The 20,933-nt window shown below is 42.1% G+C and overlaps 1 protein-coding gene across 1 annotated transcript in view; it reads right to left on the bottom strand.

Moving 5' to 3' along the window:
- Positions 1-20,933, bottom strand: part of MYH9 (myosin heavy chain 9) — a 70,098-nt gene that overhangs the window by 3,916 nt on the left and 45,249 nt on the right. Inside the window, exons 13-37 of the mRNA XM_068191128.1 lie at positions 20,100-20,273; positions 19,163-19,336; positions 18,496-18,610; positions 15,952-16,145; positions 15,493-15,614; positions 15,067-15,136; positions 13,958-14,118; positions 13,109-13,217; positions 11,999-12,130; positions 11,150-11,356; positions 10,523-10,660; positions 9,927-10,050; positions 8,966-9,137; positions 8,154-8,366; positions 7,567-7,711; positions 6,847-7,053; positions 5,808-5,912; positions 4,475-4,627; positions 3,844-4,092; positions 3,117-3,329; positions 2,232-2,444; positions 1,715-1,876; positions 899-1,027; positions 466-554; positions 135-258 (exon numbers count right to left, since the gene is read on the bottom strand). Of these exons, the coding sequence (XP_068047229.1) occupies positions 135-258; positions 466-554; positions 899-1,027; positions 1,715-1,876; positions 2,232-2,444; positions 3,117-3,329; positions 3,844-4,092; positions 4,475-4,627; positions 5,808-5,912; positions 6,847-7,053; positions 7,567-7,711; positions 8,154-8,366; positions 8,966-9,137; positions 9,927-10,050; positions 10,523-10,660; positions 11,150-11,356; positions 11,999-12,130; positions 13,109-13,217; positions 13,958-14,118; positions 15,067-15,136; positions 15,493-15,614; positions 15,952-16,145; positions 18,496-18,610; positions 19,163-19,336; positions 20,100-20,273 (3,894 nt within the window). The remainder of the gene's footprint in view (positions 1-134; positions 259-465; positions 555-898; positions 1,028-1,714; positions 1,877-2,231; positions 2,445-3,116; positions 3,330-3,843; positions 4,093-4,474; positions 4,628-5,807; positions 5,913-6,846; positions 7,054-7,566; positions 7,712-8,153; positions 8,367-8,965; positions 9,138-9,926; positions 10,051-10,522; positions 10,661-11,149; positions 11,357-11,998; positions 12,131-13,108; positions 13,218-13,957; positions 14,119-15,066; positions 15,137-15,492; positions 15,615-15,951; positions 16,146-18,495; positions 18,611-19,162; positions 19,337-20,099; positions 20,274-20,933) is intronic.

Consider the following 20,933-nt stretch of genomic DNA (forward strand, 5'->3'; position numbering starts at 1 on the left):
CATCTTGCTCACACCTATGGCTTTCTGAGGGTCTGCACTGTGCACAAGGCAGCTGCTGGCATTACTCAGAACACAGTTTGACAATTCACAAACACCAGAGAACCCCCATGGGCGGCTGCAGCCTGAACAGGTACCTGAAGATTTGCCTTCTTGAGCCGGTCATTGATTATCTCTGTGTTGCCCTGTTCTTCTTCTAACTCCTCCTCCAGCTGAGCTATCCGTGCCTCCAGGCGCCTCTTCTCCTCCATGGCCAGTGCTCTACAGGACACAGAGTCATGACAGCATTAAAGCAACACTGATGGCATCAATGCCTTGGGGAAAACTCACCACTTGTACACCAAATTAGCTCAGTCTTTAGGGACCAGAGGGGATACAGTGTGTGCTACAGTCTACATAAAAAAAAACAGGCCAAGAAGTGTTTTCTCACAGCAGCTCCTCCTCCCTCAAACCGGGAACGTTACTCACCCTTTACCACTGTTGTTGGCAATCTCATCAGCCAGCTCATCCCTCTCTTGCTGGGCTTGGCGCTTGGCACGCTCAGCAGCTGCAAGTTCCTGGAATGAAAATGAGACGGACAGTGATCCAGTAGGAAACTACCAATTAATGCAGCACAGGAAAAAGGAGTTACTGGTAATGGCTGGTATGGTCTCCAGCATGATCCAAAGCTAATTCTATGACATGGCCAGTTCCCTGTCCACCCCACAGCTTCCTTTGCTTTGCACACTCCTATCACAGCTGCCAGGAAAGGGCCAAATTCTGCATTTTGAATTGGACCTCATATTTGAGCAGAACAAAAAGTACAAAAGAAAGAAAATAAACACTCCAGCTTAGACTGCTGCATATAGTTCTTAGCCAAAGAAAACAAATCAACTCTTAACTTTCATGCATATTCCATTACCTCCTGCAATTGGATCATCTCTGCCTCCATGCTCTTCAGCTTCTTCTCGTTTTCTTTGGCCTGTGCCAAAATCTCTTCTCTGGAAGTACGTGTGTCCTCCAATTCCCGCATGTAATCCTTCATTTGTGCCTGAAAACAGAGAATAGAAAGGGATGAATTTCAGAGCACTCATACTAAGAGATATGGTTTGTTTGTCTAATGGGAAACATGGATGGAAAACAGAAATAGGGATTAATTACTCTTCAGGAACCACAAAGGTTGCTGTAAAAACAAAAGGAATCATCCTTTTTGCATTTCACAAGTAACATGTAAAAATATCAATTGAAGCAAACAGGATTGCTTTTTGTAGAAAAAAAGTTTTGTCAGATAAATGGAGAGGGGAAGGGAAGGTACAGGAAGCTTTCTTGTGAAAGAATAGAATGAACCATCTAGGGAGGATTTAATTTTTCCTAAGAACAGGTCAGACAACTGCTTGCAGGAATTAAAAAGCACAACAGAGCCATCTTGGGGCAGGAGTAGGCCTAAATGTTATTTAAGGTCCTCTAGATTTGCAGTTCTGTAATCCTTTCCAAAAACACAGTGCTTGAAGTAAGCACTAAAGCGGACTTTGCCTACAGCTTGTCTCCCTGGGAGTTAAACAGGCAGATTGGGATTAGAAGGATGCTTGAAATGCCAAAAAATCTTTCACAGTGAACTGCTACAAGATTCTGCTGCTCTTGTGGCACTGATGCAATGTTGTGGTGAGGTGAAATCTTGCATCCCATTTCCCTGGGTAAAAACTCTGCCCTGACAGCTGAAACAGCTGCAACACTTCACCTGCAGTTTGCGCAGCTGCTTGATGGCTTCTTCACGATTCTTGTTAGCAGTGTCTATATGGCTTTCCAAATCCTTCAGGTCCATCTCTAGCTTCTTCCTGGCAGCCACAGCCATGGAGCGCTGTTTTCGCTCATCCTCCAGTTCTGCCTCCATCTCCCGAACCTGTGTAGAGCAGCAGAGGCATCAGCATTTCAGCTCCTTCCTTTCCCAGAACCCACTTCTCACATTCCCCTTTCAAAGGCTGCCTAAGTGCAAGCATGTGACTTGTCTTCATTCTCCCTGGCAGGGGGATGGGGCTGACATTCCTCACTAATAAAGCCCCACGGGTTCCTGTGATAGACAGAGACTATTGGAACAATCACACGCACAAGGGAGGAAGTCTGTCACAGCTTTGCAATATTGCCTGGAGTATTAACATAAACAACCATCTTTGGATTGGCACTGTCTGCCTGACCATCTTTGGACACAAGTGCCTTTGTGTACAGAATGCATTGAGGATTTACAGAGCAGTTCTTACTTGTCTGATCAGCTGTTTCTTCTTCTCTTCGTTCTGTTCATCACGGCCCTGGAGGTCCCGGTCAAACTGTGCCTTCATAGCCTGTTGGTTCACTTCTAGCCGCAGTTTGGCATCCTCTGTGGCCTGCAGTTCATCCTCCAGCTCTTCCAGCTGGGTCTTCATCTCCTCCACCTGCTGCTCCAGGGCTCGCTTAGCTTTCTCCAGCTCATGGACCTACAACACAGTACCACATGTGAGGTTTCTGCAGAGAGTGCAGACAATTTAATCTACCCTAACAGAAAAAAAGGCTAAGAACAGCCACTCACATCAGACAGGATACAAGAACACTGCACCTGTCCCTTGTATTAGGGCAGATGCAGGCTGCCAGTCTGAACCACAGTTACTGTTAGTTCTGGTTGTGTGTGTGTAGGTGGTGGTGGGGAGAAGAGAAAAGCATTTGTCAGCCCAGTCCTGACTTAGTGAAGACTTATCAGAGCTGGACACCTCTGGTTCTGACAGAATCCAAGAAAATACTTCTTAGCCTCTGAATTGATTCTTTTCCTTCATTAATGTAACTTTTTTTTTTTTTTTTAATATTGGAGGTAATGTCTTCCACTGCCTGGCTAATTGCTGTATTTTACATATCAGGCTCGCACCATACCCTCACCTCTGCCACAAGGATACCAGGTAATTTTCATCTTTGCCACTGCCTCATTTGGGTCATTTCCAACCCACCTTTACCACTTACTGATGTAATACAAACATAACATTCACAAACTCACAATGTATCCACTATTCTCTACAACGTTCCTCTGTGTTACCACTGGCATCAGCTTTTTGCACTACAGAAGTAACAGTATCAACAGTGTGACATTTCCTGCCCAGACACTTCAACAGAATACTTACACTTTTCCCAACATCATCCTTTGAGCTCATGAGATCTTCCATCTCTGCACGGAACTGCTTATTGATTCGTTCCAGCTCAGCCTTCTCCTCTATGGCTTCTTCCAGGGCTCTGGCCAGGGACAGGGCCTTGGTCTCCTTCTCCCGGGCCTCTGCCTCAGCGCGGTCCCGTTCCTCCGCGTACTTGGCAGAGATGGTCTTCTCCTCTGCCAACAGCTACAGGAGCACAGCATCAGGATTCTGAGAAATACTGATCATTTGCTAACAAGGTAAGCATGCATCTTTTCATCAGGGCCTTCTTAACAGTACTCTTCCATGGATACAAGGAATCAAGAAAATGCAGCTTCAGAGAATGAAGCGTGCCATCCCATCTCTAACAACTGCACTGACCCCAGGTAAACAAACCCCTGATTTCCTAGGCCTCCAACCTATTACTTTCAACCTTCTCTGAGATGATTTGCAAATGACACTTCAAACTCCATCTTGGTTTTGATATAAATGTTATCCCTTTGAGAAACGGAACATTGCTTAACTTCCTATTCATAGGAATAGGAATTCCTATTCATAGAACAAAATTAATTCACTTCTATTCAAGCTTTTTTCTCCGCTCTACGTGCTCTGCCTTAGTACAGAAATAAATATGCATTCTCCAAGCAGTATTGCTTAGGTATTCTTAAAGCAGACCTATCAATAAGATGTACCTACTGAATGCTTATGACTGAAGTCATACCTGATCAAACTTCTTCTGCTTCTTCTCTAGGTTGGACACGATCTGCCGCTGATGGTCCAAGTCCACAGCGAGGTCATCCAGCTCTTGCTGCAGGCGGGTCTTTGTTTTTTCCAGCTTGTCATATGCAGCTGTCTTCTCTTCATATCGCTGGCTCAAGCCCTCCAAATCCTTCTGCAGCTTCTTCCTGGCTTCCTCTGCTGACTCAAGGCAGCCGAGACCATCATCCATCTTCTTCTTTGCATCTATTGCCTAAAGGACCAGGATTGCACATGAAGCCACAGAAAATAGTCTGTGCAGTTTACCAACACCAGAAGTTTAGGACTTTCAAGTAGGAGAGTCTGCTCATTTCTGAAGGTACTGCTCCCTGCTCAGATAATACTGTATGACTGAATTCCCAAAGGAATTCCTGGACAGAAATCTACAAGCAGTTCACATGATTACCATCAGAGACCTCCTCCTTTCTTCTCTCACCCAAATCAGCAAAATCACCCTTGCCCAGGAAAGGTTGTGTTACTAGAAGTCAATTTGAATCTTACTTCTTTCTTGCATTTAAATCTTACTTCTCTCAAGACAGACCTGTACTTATCCTTCCTCTCTAAAGTCACGGGTTTATGGGATGCAGACTCTGTACCTGTTGCTGAAGAATAGAGATCTGTTTCTCCAGGTTTCTCTTTGCCTCCTCCTCTTCTTCCAGTTGCTCCTTGAAAGCATTCTTCTCATCCTCCATTTGCTTCAGTTTAGTGCTGAGGCTCAGTTTGAGGCGAGTCTCCTCCTGCAGCAGCTCCTGTAAAACAAACACCCCAGTGGACTTCAGCACCACTTGTTGGATTTAAAGGCTCACAGTCCTCATCCACTCTTTCCAGGAGGGCTTCTGAAGTTGAGTTTAGGCATGCAACTAAGTTCACAAATAAGACAACTGAAGAGAGAATTTAAATAACTGCCTGTCAGTGAGTTAGTATAGAAACAAAATATTCAGAAGGGTCCTATTCTCTCCTACACTCTAATCATTGAAGTACACTCCTTGCCACACAAGCCTTTCTCAAGACCTTAACACACAAGCTTTTCCACAGTCCTTTCTCAAGTCCTCCAAGTAGCACAAAGTATTCAGCCCTTTCCCAACAATAGCATGACTGCACTCTGCTATGTGTCTCTCTCATCTTCCAGTATTAAAGGAACACAACAGGCCCAAGTGCTCTTGCATGGTTAAAAACAATGTTGGTCTCAGCAGAACTGTACAGCACAAGTCATTTACCAGCTTAGGGCACAACAGCATTGACTGACTTATGCTGCCAGCGCTTGAGCTGAAGGATCTGTAAAGATTAACCAATCTTCAAACCTAGTGCAGAATTTTTGTATTGTGCCCTGTCTTTGAGTCTGTTTTTAAAGAGTAGTAAGTAGACAAAACATCAATGACTGTTCAAGGCTACTTATTATAGACGTGCTCTTCCTTTCCCTTCCAAACTTTTTAGCACTCCATGCTTGACCTTAAGAGTCATATTCTGCTAACTGTAAATTCATGTTTTTTCCAAAGTGTAAGACTAAGGATGATTTAATTCCTGAAAAAATACAAAATTATTTGAATCTATCACTTCCTCAACATCCACTGGGAAATAAAACTTTCTGCTTAATTTGACAAATTTACTGGAAATCACACACATGTGCACACACACACAGACATCGTGTCAAACACTTGACTATGAAGATCTCAAATTAAGAACTTCAAAAAGCATTGCAGTCAGTTGAAGCACTAAAGTGCTCTCAGGTGGAAAGGTGATAAGAGCAGGACTTCTAAGCCCAAGACAGAGAAAGTCACATATGTTCCACAGGCTGAGGAAGCAGAAGGAAAATAACCAGCTTGTTTCTTTGAATTGTTGTATAATCAGTACTTAATGGCACCCAGAGTAATTTCTCCCTTTACCAATGTGTAACAGACACACAGTTGCCTTGGTTTCCAAAGCTCTCACCTGTGTATCCTGAAGCTGTGATTCCAGAGCAGAGAAATCCTTTGCTAATTTGATTGATTTACTGTCAGACTGGTTCAGAAGACCTGTGACATTGTCCAACTCGACCTGAAGGAGAGATCACAGTATCAGTTACTGAATGCACCAGGAAAAACAAAGACATGAAGAGCAGCTATGAGACCTAAAACTGAAAATGGAGGCACCTCTCAACAGGAGGGCATGTGTATAATCTTTCAAGAAATGAGCACATGATTTCTACAGTCCCAGCAATTAAATATGAGAAGCTGAAAAGATTTTTATTTCAGATCACCTCTACTGCAACAGCTTTCTGATTTTGGTCGGTTTGGGTTAAGGCCTGTATGAGATTTTAGCCTGGCAAGCAATTGTAAAATTTTTTATTAAACTCACTCTCTTCTATTTTATACTGTCTGCTTCAGGATTATATCTAGAGTCTCAAAATTACATTTTCATGCTTCAAAAGGTTGTGCATATGGACAGTGTTTGACGACCCCCCATAAAGGAGAAGGCCAAAGACAATATTTCATGTCACTCTAAGGGATTTGCTGCTCCTTTGAAGAAAGGAGGAGAAACCCATAAATTCCCACATCATCTTTGAGCCATCAACCATGTGACAAATCTGCCAGCCTCCATCTCCCATGTGAGTTACACAACCACCAGTCTGTGTGTGCCACTCCATGGGCTCCAGCAGCTCAGTGCTCACAGAGCTGTGCAAACCACTGCTTTCAGGAGGCACAGCTGATGCTTGAGCCTTACAAAACTCAGTTTTTTTTTTAATAACAGCAATTGGTTATTTCACCTTCCCAGGGCTGCTTGAAATAAGTAACAACAATCCAAACATCCTGGTCTGGCAATGAGTTAAGGAGTTTGCATAGCCCTTGGGAAGCAAATGATGGATTTGCTGTTTTTAGAAACATTATCCTCAGGAGGTGCAGAATTTTTGAACTAGCCATGGGGAGACACCACCCTATAACATCTTCTCTTGAGCCCTGGGCGGAAGCTAAGCAAAACCCATGCCACTCACCTGCAGTTTGTTAACCCTCTCAGCCAGTTCAGTCTTCACTCTTTCACCTTCTGTAAATTTCACCTGCAGTTCCTGGAGCTGAGCATCCACTTTTTTCCGCTTGTGCTCAGCATCACCTTTGCCCTGCAGAAGAGCCTTCACCTCATTGGACAGTTCAACCTTCTCACTTTCCAGAGCTTGTTTTGCTTTTTCAAGATTTGCTTTCACCTGAAGAGGAAAAGAAAAGGCAAAAAAACCCCTCAGACTTTACATATGGCAGGATCCAGTGAGTACATGTTTTTCCAACAAGCAAGCTAATGCTCTGTGTTTAGCAGTTAAGTTGCAGACTGCCTACTCAGGAAAAAAAAAAAAAAAAAAAAAAAAAAAGATGAACAGCCTGTCACTGATTATCAGGAGACAATCTAACAATCAACAAGACAATCTAACAAGACAACAATACAGAACAAAGTCCTGCACCATCAGCTTTCCAAATTAAAGGTTGTACAAGCTAACAAGTGCTAGCAGTGAGAAGAATGTCTTGGCTGTACAGTATAACATGCCTAACAGGAGAAAAAAGAATTAATGCCACTATTTAAAACAGCTTTATATATGCTTCATGGAGAAAAAAAACATACACCAAGGAAAGAACAACACATGTATGAGTATCTTTAACATGTTGTGCTCTTCTGCACTGTCATTTCAGGTCGACTGCTTTGGCCCTGTGTTTTCTGCTCCACATACCCGTTTGGTTTGTTCTAACTGCTCTGCCAGCTCTTCAATAGCTTGTGAATGTTTCTGCCTCATCTCTTGGATTTGAGCCTCATGAGTCTTTGCCTCATCTTCAAGGGTCTTCTTCAAAACCGTTACTTCTTGTTCTCTCTTTGACCTGCAAAATTCACAAATTCCATTTAGATGCCAAGGAGGGAATCAAACAGAGATGTGTATCCACCAACAGCATCTCCAATGCATGAAAATGCCAGGGTCTGTTTAGGCTATAAAGATACTTTTCAAAGGTAGCACTTAGCACTGCATCCTTCTTAAAAGTGCAACCTGGCAGCATTATTTCTGCCTAAGAAGCAGCAACACCCTGAAAGTACCAAGGTTTCAGGGGTACCAGTAATACTTTGGCTAGGGAGCAAATCAACTTTCTGACATGAAGTGAGAATGCACTCTTGACTAGGGCTTGCACACCACCTCCTCCTGTAGTCACTGAGGCTGCTAACCAGTGATAAAGGCTAAGACTTGCTACGGTAAGAGACTGACTATAGCAGAACTATTAAAACAGCCAAAACCAAACTCAAATAAAGGTAACCACTGGTTGGAGTTACCTCAGCTCCTGCTGAGCAGCTGTAGAATCTAGTGTGTCTTCTAGCTCTGTTTTCAATGCTTCCAGCTCTTCTCCCAGATCCCGCTTCTGTTTTTCAGCTTTATTCCTGAATGCTCTCTCTGACTCCAGGTCTTCCTGCAGCTCAGTGATCTGGGATTCAAGTTCCCTGATCTTCTTCAGGGCCATGTTCTTCTGAGCCGCCTCTTCCTCCACTCTGTGTTCAAAATAAGGTTCTGGTCAGAGCAGACTTAAACCATACACAAATTAAGACAACCTGTCCTACCAAAAATAATTAAGAAAAGCTGGTATTGGTCGGCTCTACAATGTTATATTCAGACTTTTATCCATATATGATCTACAAATTCTAAGCTCTATCTCCCAATACTTGAGACAGCCCAATTACTCACCTTAAAGAAGGGGACAGAGAGGGACTGACAACAGAAGAAAGCAGAAGAGAAAGCACCATTTTACAATGGAAATTGGACACGCTACTGAGTAGATGAATACAGCAACTACCAGAGGGACACCAGTGTACTGCCACTACTTTTTAATCACAGCTTAACGATTACTACTCCAGTCAAATCCATGCAGTGCCTATTGCATCCATAGTCTAGTTCTGGACAGAGAATGTGGCAGTGAGCAGGAGCTAAAGAAGTCTAATGCCAAGGACATGGATCTTAAACAGTCAACAGGCTAAAAAAAATACAACATCCACAGGTTGCATTTATCCCTATTCACCCTATTCCAAGTGACACAAGACAAGAAATACTTCCCAACCAGGTGGCCCTTGAACCCCGCAGGTCAGGTTCTCACCTAGCTAAGGCTGCCTGCAGCTCCTCTTCCTTCTTGGCCAGCTGCATTTTGAGTTCTGCAATCTGAGCCTGCAGCTCAGCAATCTGGTCATGCAGATCAGTGGAGTCTCCTTCAAGCTTCCGACGAGTCTTTTCCAACTCTTGTCTCTGCTTTTCCTCGCGTCGCAGGCGTTCTAATGGAGATGGGGACACGTAAAGTTACACAGATGACACACACTCAGAACGTTGTACAAGCACAGAAAAATAGATCTATTTAAGCAATACTTTCTTTCCTGATAACACAACTGTCCAAACTGTAGCTGGACTGCGTTATTTTGTCAGGACCTATACAGGCATCTAGTCTATTTTGCCCTCAAAATATATCTGGGTAATTTCCTTTCCCCTCACCTTACAGTCAAACCTCCTTTTCCCACTTTCACTCTAACGATGCAAACACAATGCCAGTCTCACACCACACAGGCATAAGCACCCATTTAGTGATGCTGAACACAAGCTCTGCTCTCCCTTTACTGAAACTAAACAGGCAGTATCCAGAAGAATTTCCTTCTAGAACTGAAGAACTTGTGCAATCAGGCTATCAGAAACAGCACTAACCCTGACAGATTGATGCTGCTGGAAGTAAAAAAGTGGAGACACTTCCACAGCAGGAGAAGAAAGAGAACCAGCCTCTCTTCTCCATTGGCCTAGCTGCTTTGGAGAGGATTTTTATTTAGATCAAGGGCTCAGCTGACAAGGCACATAACCTTCAGCCAGACAAGAGCACAGCTCTATCAAACTGATCAATAGCTTACACACTATAGACTCATTTTTAACCCTTCAGAAACTCGGGAGGACTAAAGCTCTTTCAGAAATGAAACTGAAGTTCAACAAATATCAACAAGAAACCACCTAAAACTAATTAGGCAAGGACTTTACAGGATTTATCTTAAAAAAAACCAAAAAACAACAAAAACCAAAACCACCTTCAAGGTCTGTGATCATGGCCTCATGTTTATTCTTCAGTTTGGCTAAACTCTTAGATTTTTCTTCTTCCTCTGTCAAGTTTGTTGTAAATTCAGACATTCTGTCTTCCAAGAGTTTCTTTTCCTGCAGAATTGAGAAGGCAGAGTCAAAAGAGTTGCTGGAATTACAAGGTATTTTTACAGATCTGATTGCTTAGAAATGTCAATGTCATGAGTGCCTACTCCAGCTACAAGGAATCTCAAAGACAGAAATCCTTTCAGATTACAAACATAATTCAAAGAAATTTGAAGTTGAATTTAAATGAAAGATAAGTCTGTTTATAAATAACTTGATACTGATTGGCATAACAATACATCAGAAAATGTTTGCTCAGCAATCATTATTTAGTGAATGTTATTTAAGTATCATACAATACTGACTGTTGAGAATATAGGCAGGCAGTTTCTTTCAAAAATTCAGGTCAGAATTCTCAAAGACACGACTGAATTAATTAATAAGTTTCCCTGTAATAGGGAAAAGGTCAGCCTGTAGTGGTTTTCTCCAAAAGAAACACCAGTGCATCTTTAGCTTGTGAAAGATGATGAGGGAGTCTTACCTTAGCCAATTTGAGATTCTGATCTTCCAGAACTAGCACATCTTCTTCCAATTTCTTCAATTTGGCCTCTGTGGTCACTTTTTCTAGCTGCAGCTTCTGCCTTGCACTTTCTTCTTCCTCAAGCTGCTCCTCTAGTTCCTTCACAACACCCAAAGAAAAGCAAGGTATTTGTCAGTGCTGCTCACCAATCCATGGAACAGCACAGTAGCAATACTAGAATGGAAGGTTTCTTCACCCTTCCTTCAAGGTATAATCAGTTAGGTCCTAGACTGACCTTTCTGCCATGACTTAATGCAACATACTGCATGCCAATCAACAAATTTTCTAGCAGAATAAACAATGCTACTTTGCAAAGAATATTCCAATTTCTAAAGCAAAGCAAAGACTTGTCCAATTGTTTGAGAAGTGGCCATCACCTTCAAGAATGGAACAGCTCATTTCAGATGACTGACTGAATGCCTCAGGCTCAGCACCAGAACTGCTGCGTTCTATTGCTGTTTCCACAGATGGATTTTCCTATGCCTCTTTCCCCCTCTTCTTTCATTTCCCTCCAAGCAGAGGCAAAAGAACCACTCTAACCCTTTCTATCTTCTTTACTGACAAGAGACAGCATTCCTAAGGCATTACCTGGATGTTCTGCTGCATTTTCTTCTTTTCAGCCTGCAGATGTTGACACCGCTCTTCCTCTTCCTCCACCCTTGCTTCCAGGTCATGACATATCTCCTCCAGCTCTTGTTTCTTGGCTGTCAGGCGAGCTCTTATCTCCTCAGCTTCAGCGCACAGTTCGGTTTCTGCTTGCAACTGTTCCTGCAGCTGCATCTTCTCTGCCATTAGCTACATTGGATACAAAGCCAGAAATAAGACAAGCTCCAATTTACCAAATCACTTAGCAAAGTGTGTTAAGTGAAGTTCTGTGCTCCTCTGTTCCACAGTTACAGTTTTAAACATTGCAGCAGTCCCCTGCTGTTAACCAAAACCTAAATATCAAAACACAGTTTTAAGTGTGCTTTCTTTCACAAATCAGGAGCTGAAACCACAAATTACTCACAAATTTCTCAAGACCATATCCATTTGAAATACAGATATTGTCTATTTCCACTTACAAAAGTAACAAATAATTATCAGCCCTACAGAAAAAAAACCAACCCTGCTCCCACCTTCTGTGCTCTAAACGAAATGGATTCCATTAATGACAAGACTGAATTCAACCAGCTTGCTGTAACACTAAGCCAAAGGAGACTTTTTTCATATAATGGCTACAGAAGGGCAATAGTAGTCACTGTACAAAAAGACCTCCTGCAGGAAATGAACTGAAAGAAGGGCAATGAAAAGTGAACAAGAGGCAGCCAAATCATGTTCCAGCAATTTGGAATCCTGCAGTTTTGTCCATCAGACCAAGAAGCAAAGGAGGTGCTCTCAAGCAGTTGGATAGGTGGAGAGAGAAAAATTTTTACACATCAGATTTGCAAAACTCACCTGGGCCTGGAAGGTCTCCATCTCACTCAGTCTATTTTCTGCAGCCAGCTGCTTCTCCTTGACCTTTATGAGTTCTTCTTCCTTGGCCATCATCTCCTCCTCCTGTCTACTCACTTGCAGAAGGGGCTTCACCTGAAAGAGAAACCAAGGGAATGAGATGTGTATAAGGAATAACAAAATCAAGAAAAAATGCTCTTGTACTTGAGATAAGCATTGAATAAAATAACATTTCAGGTAAGTTTCTTATTTGAAGAACCGATCAACTGTTTTGTTGTGAACACTGGGGGAATCATACAGGACTAGATATCCCCTACTCTGCCAATAGCACACTTTCTGCCAGTCCATTTATTCTCCTCCAGGATGGGATGCAGCAGGAAAGGGTTCAGTAAATACCAGACCCTCAAGGATTAAGTAGTAATAGTGAGAGAATAAAAAAGTTGCCATACAATGGGGAAATTCATAGGTAAGTCAATGTCATATAGGTGGATTTCTGTAAGGCTTTTGGCATGGCACCCCACAAGACCTTTCTCTCTAAACTGAAGAGATACAGATTTGATGGGTGGAGTGTTTGGTGATCGAGGAACTGTCTGGGTTGAATCCAGAGGGGGATTTCTGTCCCTCTTCTCTAGTGAGACCCCACCTGGAGTGCTGCATCCAGGTCTAGGGACCTCAGCCCATGCAGGATATGGACTTGTTTGAGTGGGTCCAGAGGGTCACAAAAATGATCAGAGGGCTGGAGCACCTCTGCTATGAAGACAGGCTGAGAGAGTTGGGGCTGTTCAGCCCAGAGAAGAGGAGGCTTCAGGGAAACCTCAGAGCACTGTCAGTACCTAAAAAGGGGTCCACAAAATAGAGGGGGCCAAAGTTGTTAGGAAGGCTTGTGGTGGCAAAAGGGTAATGGTTTTAAGCTAACAAAGAGTAGATTCAGACTAGATATAAGGAATAAGTTTTTTACAATGAGGGTGGTGAAACACAAGAACAGGTTTTCCAGAGAGGTGGTGGACAGATGCCCTATCCCTGAGAACATTCAAGGTCAGGTTGGATAGAGCTCTGAGCAAGTTGAAGATGTCTTTGCTCATTGCAGGGGGATTGCAAAGGGAAAACTCTTACCTTGGTGAACAACCTCCACCACTGCCAGTTCCGCAGTTTCAGATAGGCAGCACAGTTTCTCTGAAGCACTTTCATAGCTGTCAGCTGCTGCTGGCGCTTGGCAAAGGCTCTGCAAAGCAAGCAGAGGTAAGACAAAGGAACCCAGAGCAGCACACAATTTACACCATCAGGCCCTTTCTTAGATACTTCTGTGCTTTTCCTTTAGAAGGTTCCCTCCCAAAAAAACTAGCAGTTTCCAGTGAACTTTCTCTTGATTTTTATTTTTTTTTTCTGCTCAGGTAAGAGTGGCTCTTTTTTCTTTAATCCAATTTCCTACTTTAACAAAATTTCCCTCATGTCTTCTACTCTGAAAAGCTTTACTATCTTCACTTCCAAGAAGGGAGATCTGAAGCAGAGGTGTGTTTTCCCACCAAACTGACAGGTACTACTTTTGATCTTAGAACTGTACCAATTGCAGCGCTACCTGACAGCTTAAGAGAAACCCTACACCTCCTGCATCAGTACTGTACTAAGACTTTTCCATTTGCACCTTCACAGCACTTCTGTCAAAAACTTGATCTGCTGCACAGCATTCTTACAGAGAGGAACAGACCTTACTGCTCAGATAGTTTTTGGGATACAGCACACAGAGATTCTTGCAGGTGCCATAAGTCTGGCATTACAGAGATGAGAAAACACTGAAAGACCATCAACTGTCATATACAATAAATAAATCACGACCTTTCTGACAAAAAATAATTTCTAGACGTAATTATTTCATTGTTTTGATGATAAACTTGTGCTTGAATGGGAGAAATACATGTTTATGATGAAATACATGATTGTGACTTCAAAAATCACTGTACTTACTTTCTGGCCAGGTAGCCTCTGCAACATGCTTGGAATCCAATAATGACATCTGTGATCTTCAGATCTCTCTCTTCTTCAAGATGAGCAAGGACTCCAGCTCTGAAAAACACTTTACTCTGTCCAATTCTGTAAAGGTTGGAATCCAGCTCCAATGCTTTGATCTAAAAAGAGACAGAGAAGAATTCATGTCCTACAAAGACTGTTTCATGTGAAACATCACAAAACATATTTGTGGCTCGTGGTTCTAAGACAGCCCTTTTCTACACTGTGCCACTCAGGCAAACCAAAGTTGCTAACTCCCAATAAATTCCTGGCCTATCCCAATTAGAGGAGCTGAAGCTCAGCCAAGCACAGCATCAAATGGAGGTAATCAGAGACAGAAAATATGACAGAAAGCATCATTTAATAGAAGTATCACATCAAGTATTCAGAATACAAGGATGCTGTGAGGAATTTATGTCTAGTCCCGAGAGCCCTCTTTTCTAGAAGAAACACATCTGTTGATCCTTCCCATTTACTTTTTCTCAGTCCTATTTTTGTCCAAAAAAGACACCCCAGCACAACCCTCCTTTCATGGATTTACTGCCAATGCTTATATTAGCTAGGAAGAATCAGCTATACTCCTGTAAGACAGAAAAGTGGGAATCCCTTACAGCCAAGCTCAATTCAAGCCTAGTCATCAAGCTAGAGCCAAAGCTTTCCCTTTGAGGCAGGCAATTCTACAGAAACTAATTGGAGCCTTTGCTGAAAGCATTTATCAGCAGCAGGCCATTACAAAAAGTTTACTGAAGCTCATACTTGAAGCATGTGCTAAAGATAGCATTAATGCTTCTAAGCATTTTGATTCTATGAATACTGCTGGCATCTCAAAGTATGCATCTGTGGAAACAGAAAGGTCCTCTTGCCTAGGACTATTGAATCTCATGCCAGACAAAAGCCTCCATCCACGAAGCCAAGAAGAAGCTTTCTGCACCCTGCTCTCAGACAAAACATTTGACTTTGGAATTTTGGTCTGCGAGTACAAGTTATATTTAGCATGCACAACTCCAACTTTTAAACCACACCCATAAACTTTATTCTATTCAAGTAGAGTTTTGGGGATGTTTTACCATCAGCACGCAAGCCTGCTTCCCATCCATAAATCCTTTGGGAATTGCATTTGGAGTTAAGATTTCATATCTGAAAGTGAGAAAGCATCAGACTGGTCACACAAGTGTATTTGAAAGCAACAAAACAAATCAGTATGCATTCCTATGCCATTGTGAGTTCAACAGTTTTTCAAAAAACACTGCGTCTCTAGACAGCAGAGTATGAAGCAGCAGCCTTGGACAGGGTCCTCTATGCCTCAACTTAACTACATCCTTACTGCAGAAATCAATAATGCTTTTGGGAGGCTTTGTGCCAAGGAATACCTAGGTACAGATGTGTTGTCTTTGAAAAATTGGCAATCTAGTTGCAATAAAAAACTTCAGTTTTTGTGCTTATGTCTTAACTTTGCCAGTTAAAACTGCTTCAGATTCTTTTCTAGGGCTCACCTTTGTCTGAATTCCTGGAATACAACTCTGTTGGGGAAACCTTGACGACAAATACGGATTCCCTCCAGCACTCCATTACAGCGAAGCTGGTCCAGGACCAAGTGGGGATCCAGTTTTCCAGCCTAGTGAGGAAAATGTTTATCTTATGAATACCACAATGCTTTTACAAAAAGGGCTTACCCCCTTGCCTCTCCCCCTTCTTTTTCTTGTAAAGAAGCCAGTTCTCTTTTCCAGTTAGAAGCAACAGAAAGCTTTTATGCCACCTTAAGAACTGCAAAGATCAGTCTCCAAAATTTTAGTAAGCACACAGTTATTTAGGATGACCTTAAAAAATACCCTGAGAAAGCAGGGCCTCTTCCAGATCTCTTGCAAACCCTGACAAAAGCCATCAAAGCCAGCCACATGCCCCAGGAAGCCCATGTAAGAATGCATGGGCTGCGCTATTATAGCTGTCTTTACCTTTTTCTCATGGTTGGGGATAATGCAACGGACGAAGTTGGGGTTGGTGTTCCTCAAGGTAGCCATCAGCTTAGCCAGCTGCTCTTTGTAGAGCTGTCCCACGGTCCGGAACATTCCCTTCCTGGTTTTAAAGGCCCCTGGCAATGCTGTATCTGACATACCAGCTACCTGATCCAGCCCAACAATACGGTCCACTAGAGAGAGCACAGGAAAGAGCATTAAAATTCTCCCACAAACAAAGGAAGCATTGGGACATACAAAGAACACCTGGGTAGAACAGGATAAATGAGAGGAGCTGCAGGATCCTTTTTGCTTCATCTCTACACAGATGTCGACTCCTGCACAAAATTTGTGCAGGGATAGGAGCAGGAAGGAAAATAAAGCATCAGCTCACTACAGGAAGTTTGAGTGATGGAGTCAAACTTGATCCCAAACATATTCTACTGATGCCCTGGATGGCAGCACTGCAAGAGCAATCTAGAAGTGAGTTTCAGACTCGTCTACTTGCTTAGCTTAGAATGAAAAACAAGAGTTCTAGCTGCTAGCCCAGCAGAGTGAACTATTAGTTAACTCTGATCCAGAAGGGGTCAGAGATAGAGAAAAAGGCCAGCTTCACTCTTGCATTACAGGCAGGACTATCAAAACCAATGACCATAAAAGCTGTATCTACTTGTAAACTGAACAAGCACAGTAAAAGGCATGACAAAACCCAAACCTCAGGATATCACTGCTTGAGTTGTTTTTTGGAGTACAAGTATTCCATGAAACAGACATGAACAACAGCACTAGGAGAAAGTCAGAACTCCCTTCCCCAAATTTCTCCTCTATGCCACAGTGACATCCAAGCATTGATGAAACTATCACCTTGATGGATGGACACCACAGATTTTTTTTTTCCTCAGCAGAAGTCAGCTAGATCTGATAGCAGCAGGGGCAAAAAGAAACTGAAGTTTTATTTTTTCCCATTTCTTTTCTACATAGAGATAAACATTCACCCATCCAGCAAAAAACAACTGTATCACTATAAATTTCCACACCTCCAATACACTTTTATTAAGGGCTTCAAGCTACTTTTCCCCACCTTTAGTGGTTGGCCGATGCCTACAGTCAGGTCCCAATCTTCACCTCAGAAAATAAACCAGCTTGTGCTCAACTGACTTCTAATTAAGAAAAAAGTGCAGCTGCTAAGAGACATCCCTACAAAAGAATAAACTAGAAAGAATATTCTCATTTACAGCTAATATTAGCTAAAAACTATTCACTTCTAGAGCAGCTGTTGGAATAGGGTCAAGGTTGTCTTATCAGAAAGAAAAGGTGGTTATGTTACTAAATGACATCACAGGGAAATCCACAGAAGTGCATCCCCGACTGTGGCTGCGCCAATCCTCTTAATCTTAAACCCTGAAATCTACTTCAAGATAGTGAAAAGGACAGTCCCTTGCAACAGAAGACCAATCTAAGAACAATAAATGAAAACTGGTAAGCTCTGGTCAGTTGACATTTCAAGCCCAAAAGTAGTCTCACACAGCAAAGGCCTTGTTAGGCACAACTTGCTGATGGCCATTTTTCATCCATGACAAGTTCCTTTGCCAAACTTTCTTTTAAATTATCAGCTGCTGAAGTGAAATCCCAGTACTAAAACAAATGTTAAGCTAGAATTCAGTTGCTATGCGGTCTCAGAAATCTTCCTTCCGTATCTTGCAAGAAATACAGCTTGTGCTAGCTCCACATTCAAGCAGTTGATAGGGATTTGTTCCCACCCAAGTTGTGTAGGAGTAACTTTTAGCACCTGAACGTGTCTGTAGTTTTGTATCCACTTTCAAGGTGAGTTTTACTTTTGTTTCAAAGTCCATGAGGAGCTACTAGCACAAAGCAGAGGAAATGAACAAGAAAGACAGGCAGGTATGACAAAGGGACAAAGAGAAGTTAACGGAAGCATTTCTTGCATGGCTCTAGGATGCATCACACACATGACACGACAGCTGAGTTTCTCAGTCACCTGGTTCTAGATGAAGAATAGGAAAGTGTTGATAGAAATAGGCTCTCTGAACCTTCTGCATCTCTGCAACAGACAGAGACGTCAAAGAAAACCTACCACAGAAAGTGACAGTAACAGTAAGACTCAAAACCAGATAAAACCCAGAGAAGATAGAGTAAAATACTGAACAACACTGCAGAAAGGGCACACTTAGTTGCAGGATTGAAAACAGATTCCACTTAGGATCTTGAGTGTTGCAGCTATACAAGCTGCTGGCTCATAATGGTGCATTCATATTTTATCCAGTATTCCTCATTTTGAGACAGAATTGCTATATATATGCAGCAAGTTAAAGAGAAGTTGATGCAAATGAACCTTTCTCTTGAGTTACAGTGAACTTTTAATAAAATACCATGATCTAAGCAAAGGATGTTCCAGATAATGCTCATCTTGGTGGCTTAGATTTCAGGGGAAAAATAGCAAAACAGCTCATCACAGGCTTTTGATGCTCAAGCTCTTTCACACCGAAAAAGAGCAAACAAATGAAATAAAGTTTAATTACATACCATCTTTCCACAGCTCAGACACAAACTTATCCGAAGACTGGTGCAGAAGAGTGGCGATGTTATCATTCAGCGGATCCATGTTCTTCATCAGCCATTCGTCTGCCTTGTAATCCACCTGGAGAAGATAAGCACATCAAGAAGCTTAGGGGGGGCAATTTTCTGTGGCACAATATCCAGCAACATCTGGCACAGTCTAGAAAAGTATCACCAAGGTTTGCACAACAACAGATTACCTAACCATTCTTGGATTTGCCATCTAAGTAAGCACACCCACGAATTTCCAGCCCTTACAGAAAGCTGCGTGTTCTGTTCTGTCAGTGAAGGGAATGGATTTGCAATGCTAGTTTGTACCATCCAGAGTGTGACACAAAAAACAGCTGCATCAGCATTTCTGGTGATGAAGTCTTGATGCAGGTTTCTGAGCAGTACCTGCAGTCTCACCAAGTCACGCAGAACAAATTTAAATTGTTGTCAGTTTGACGTGTCTTGAACTATAACTATAAATTGCAGACCCTTAGACCCTGTTAGCTCATCTGCAATGAAACACTTTAATGAAATCTTCTGATGGCTTCTCATAGGCAACCATTTTGGTAAGTAGCCATTTCTAAGAAGCAATGGTTATGAATTAAGCATTCCAACCATCACATTTTAGTTACTAATTCTTTACCTTGCCAGCATAATGTATGATACAGAAGTCAGCTTTGTCTTTCAGCTGTTTTGGCTTCTGAAATTTGGGGTGGGTGCCTTGTTCTTGAACAACTTTTTCCACAAAGCTTTTGTCTGTGGCTTTTGGGAACCAGCACTCTTCATCCAGCAGAGCCAGTATACCAGGAGGCCCAGCCTTAAAGAAGGGAAACATCAAAACATCATTAACTACATGTCTACAATGATAATTAACAACTTTAGATGGCTAGAGGAGAAAAAAAAGAATACCTAAGCCTGATCCACATCACATTCACCTCTTGTGTGATATCAGTTAAACTACTTCCATTGTAATAGAAATTGTTAATAGTTCTTCAATATCCTCATCTGAATTCTGACCATTTTTATGAGAAGGTCTCTTCTGTGACATTTGTCTAGGTTTTTTTTTGGGAAAAGATATTTTTAATAGAAGAAATAATATTATACAGTTCTCTAAATATACTCAGGTGTCGAAATGCAAAAGGCCATAGCAGAAAGTTTCACAAACTAGTCCTTACTATTGGAGCATCTACTATGAAATTTGTGAATTCTCAAATTTCATTACAGCAGAAGGAAAGCAACAGAGTTCACAGCTTCTCATCACACCTGTGGTTAAGAAGGAAGTTCACACTACTTATGGCAAGCTGCACATACATCTAGCATCATGCAGACCTAAACAAGTGAGGACAATATAGTGAGAGGAAAAAGTGGCCAATTAGATCCACTTGCATCCAGTGTTTCCCACAGAACTAACAGTCTTATTGTTGACACACTTTCAGACAAAGAAGAAATTGTTCACTCCTGCTTCTAATCATATTACAGTGCCAGTAGAGGATAACAGAAGCTAGAGGGCCAGAGATGATGTCCTCAATGACAAAACCAGTGCAGCCGTTTCCTGCTTGACAGTAAAAGAACAAACTTACCGGCTTCTCTATGAGGTCAATGCAGGGCTGCAGGTCCAGGCCAAAGTCAATGAAATTCCACTCTATGCCCTCCCTCTGGTACTCCTCTTGCTCCAGAATGAACATGGTGTGGTTAAAGAGCTGCTGCAACTTTTCATTTGTGTAGTTAATACACAGCTGCTCAAAGGAGTTCAGCTAATGAAGAAAAAGGCAGAAAGATGTTTGAGCAATTGCTTGTGAAGACACACCTAGCATCCTATTAGCATAAAATCTTGTAATTGTGGTTCAGGAATCTAAGCTAGAGTGGGGCAGACTGTCCACTGTCAATAACCCCTTTGGATATGAACTGCCTGTTCTGTCACATGCCACTGCACACTGCTGCAATCCCTAGGGAAGTTCATACACACTGGTTCTCAGACTTTGCAAAAGAATGTTTAGCTGTAAACAGCAGAAGAGTTACTGCAACTACGTAACCCAGGACAAGAAAGGACTCTGATTTTCTCACAAATGCAGAGCCAGCAATTCCTCTTCATAGGAAGAAGCAGCAACAGAAGCTTGAAGACAAATTCCTAAAAGTGTGTGGACTGGAAAATCCCTTTTTAATCCTTATATAAAATCAGAGCAAGGAAAGTGAGGGAATTTTCTTCCAAATTTCGAGATTTCTTCAAACAGTATGGACAAAGTTAATAACCCACAGTGTATTTTTATGTTTGACCACACAAAACATAATGCAGCTTCTAAAGAAAGTGGTCCTGTTCTAATTCCTCCCTATTTAATAATTCCTAACTATGTCATTTCTTCTCCTCTTCTTTTCATGAGATCCAGAACTGTGAAGCTAAAGGTAAACCATTAAGA

The sequence above is a fragment of the Anomalospiza imberbis genome, chromosome 5 (assembly GCF_031753505.1).
Source record: "Anomalospiza imberbis isolate Cuckoo-Finch-1a 21T00152 chromosome 5, ASM3175350v1, whole genome shotgun sequence".
Classification (NCBI taxonomy): Eukaryota; Metazoa; Chordata; class Aves; order Passeriformes; family Viduidae; genus Anomalospiza; species Anomalospiza imberbis.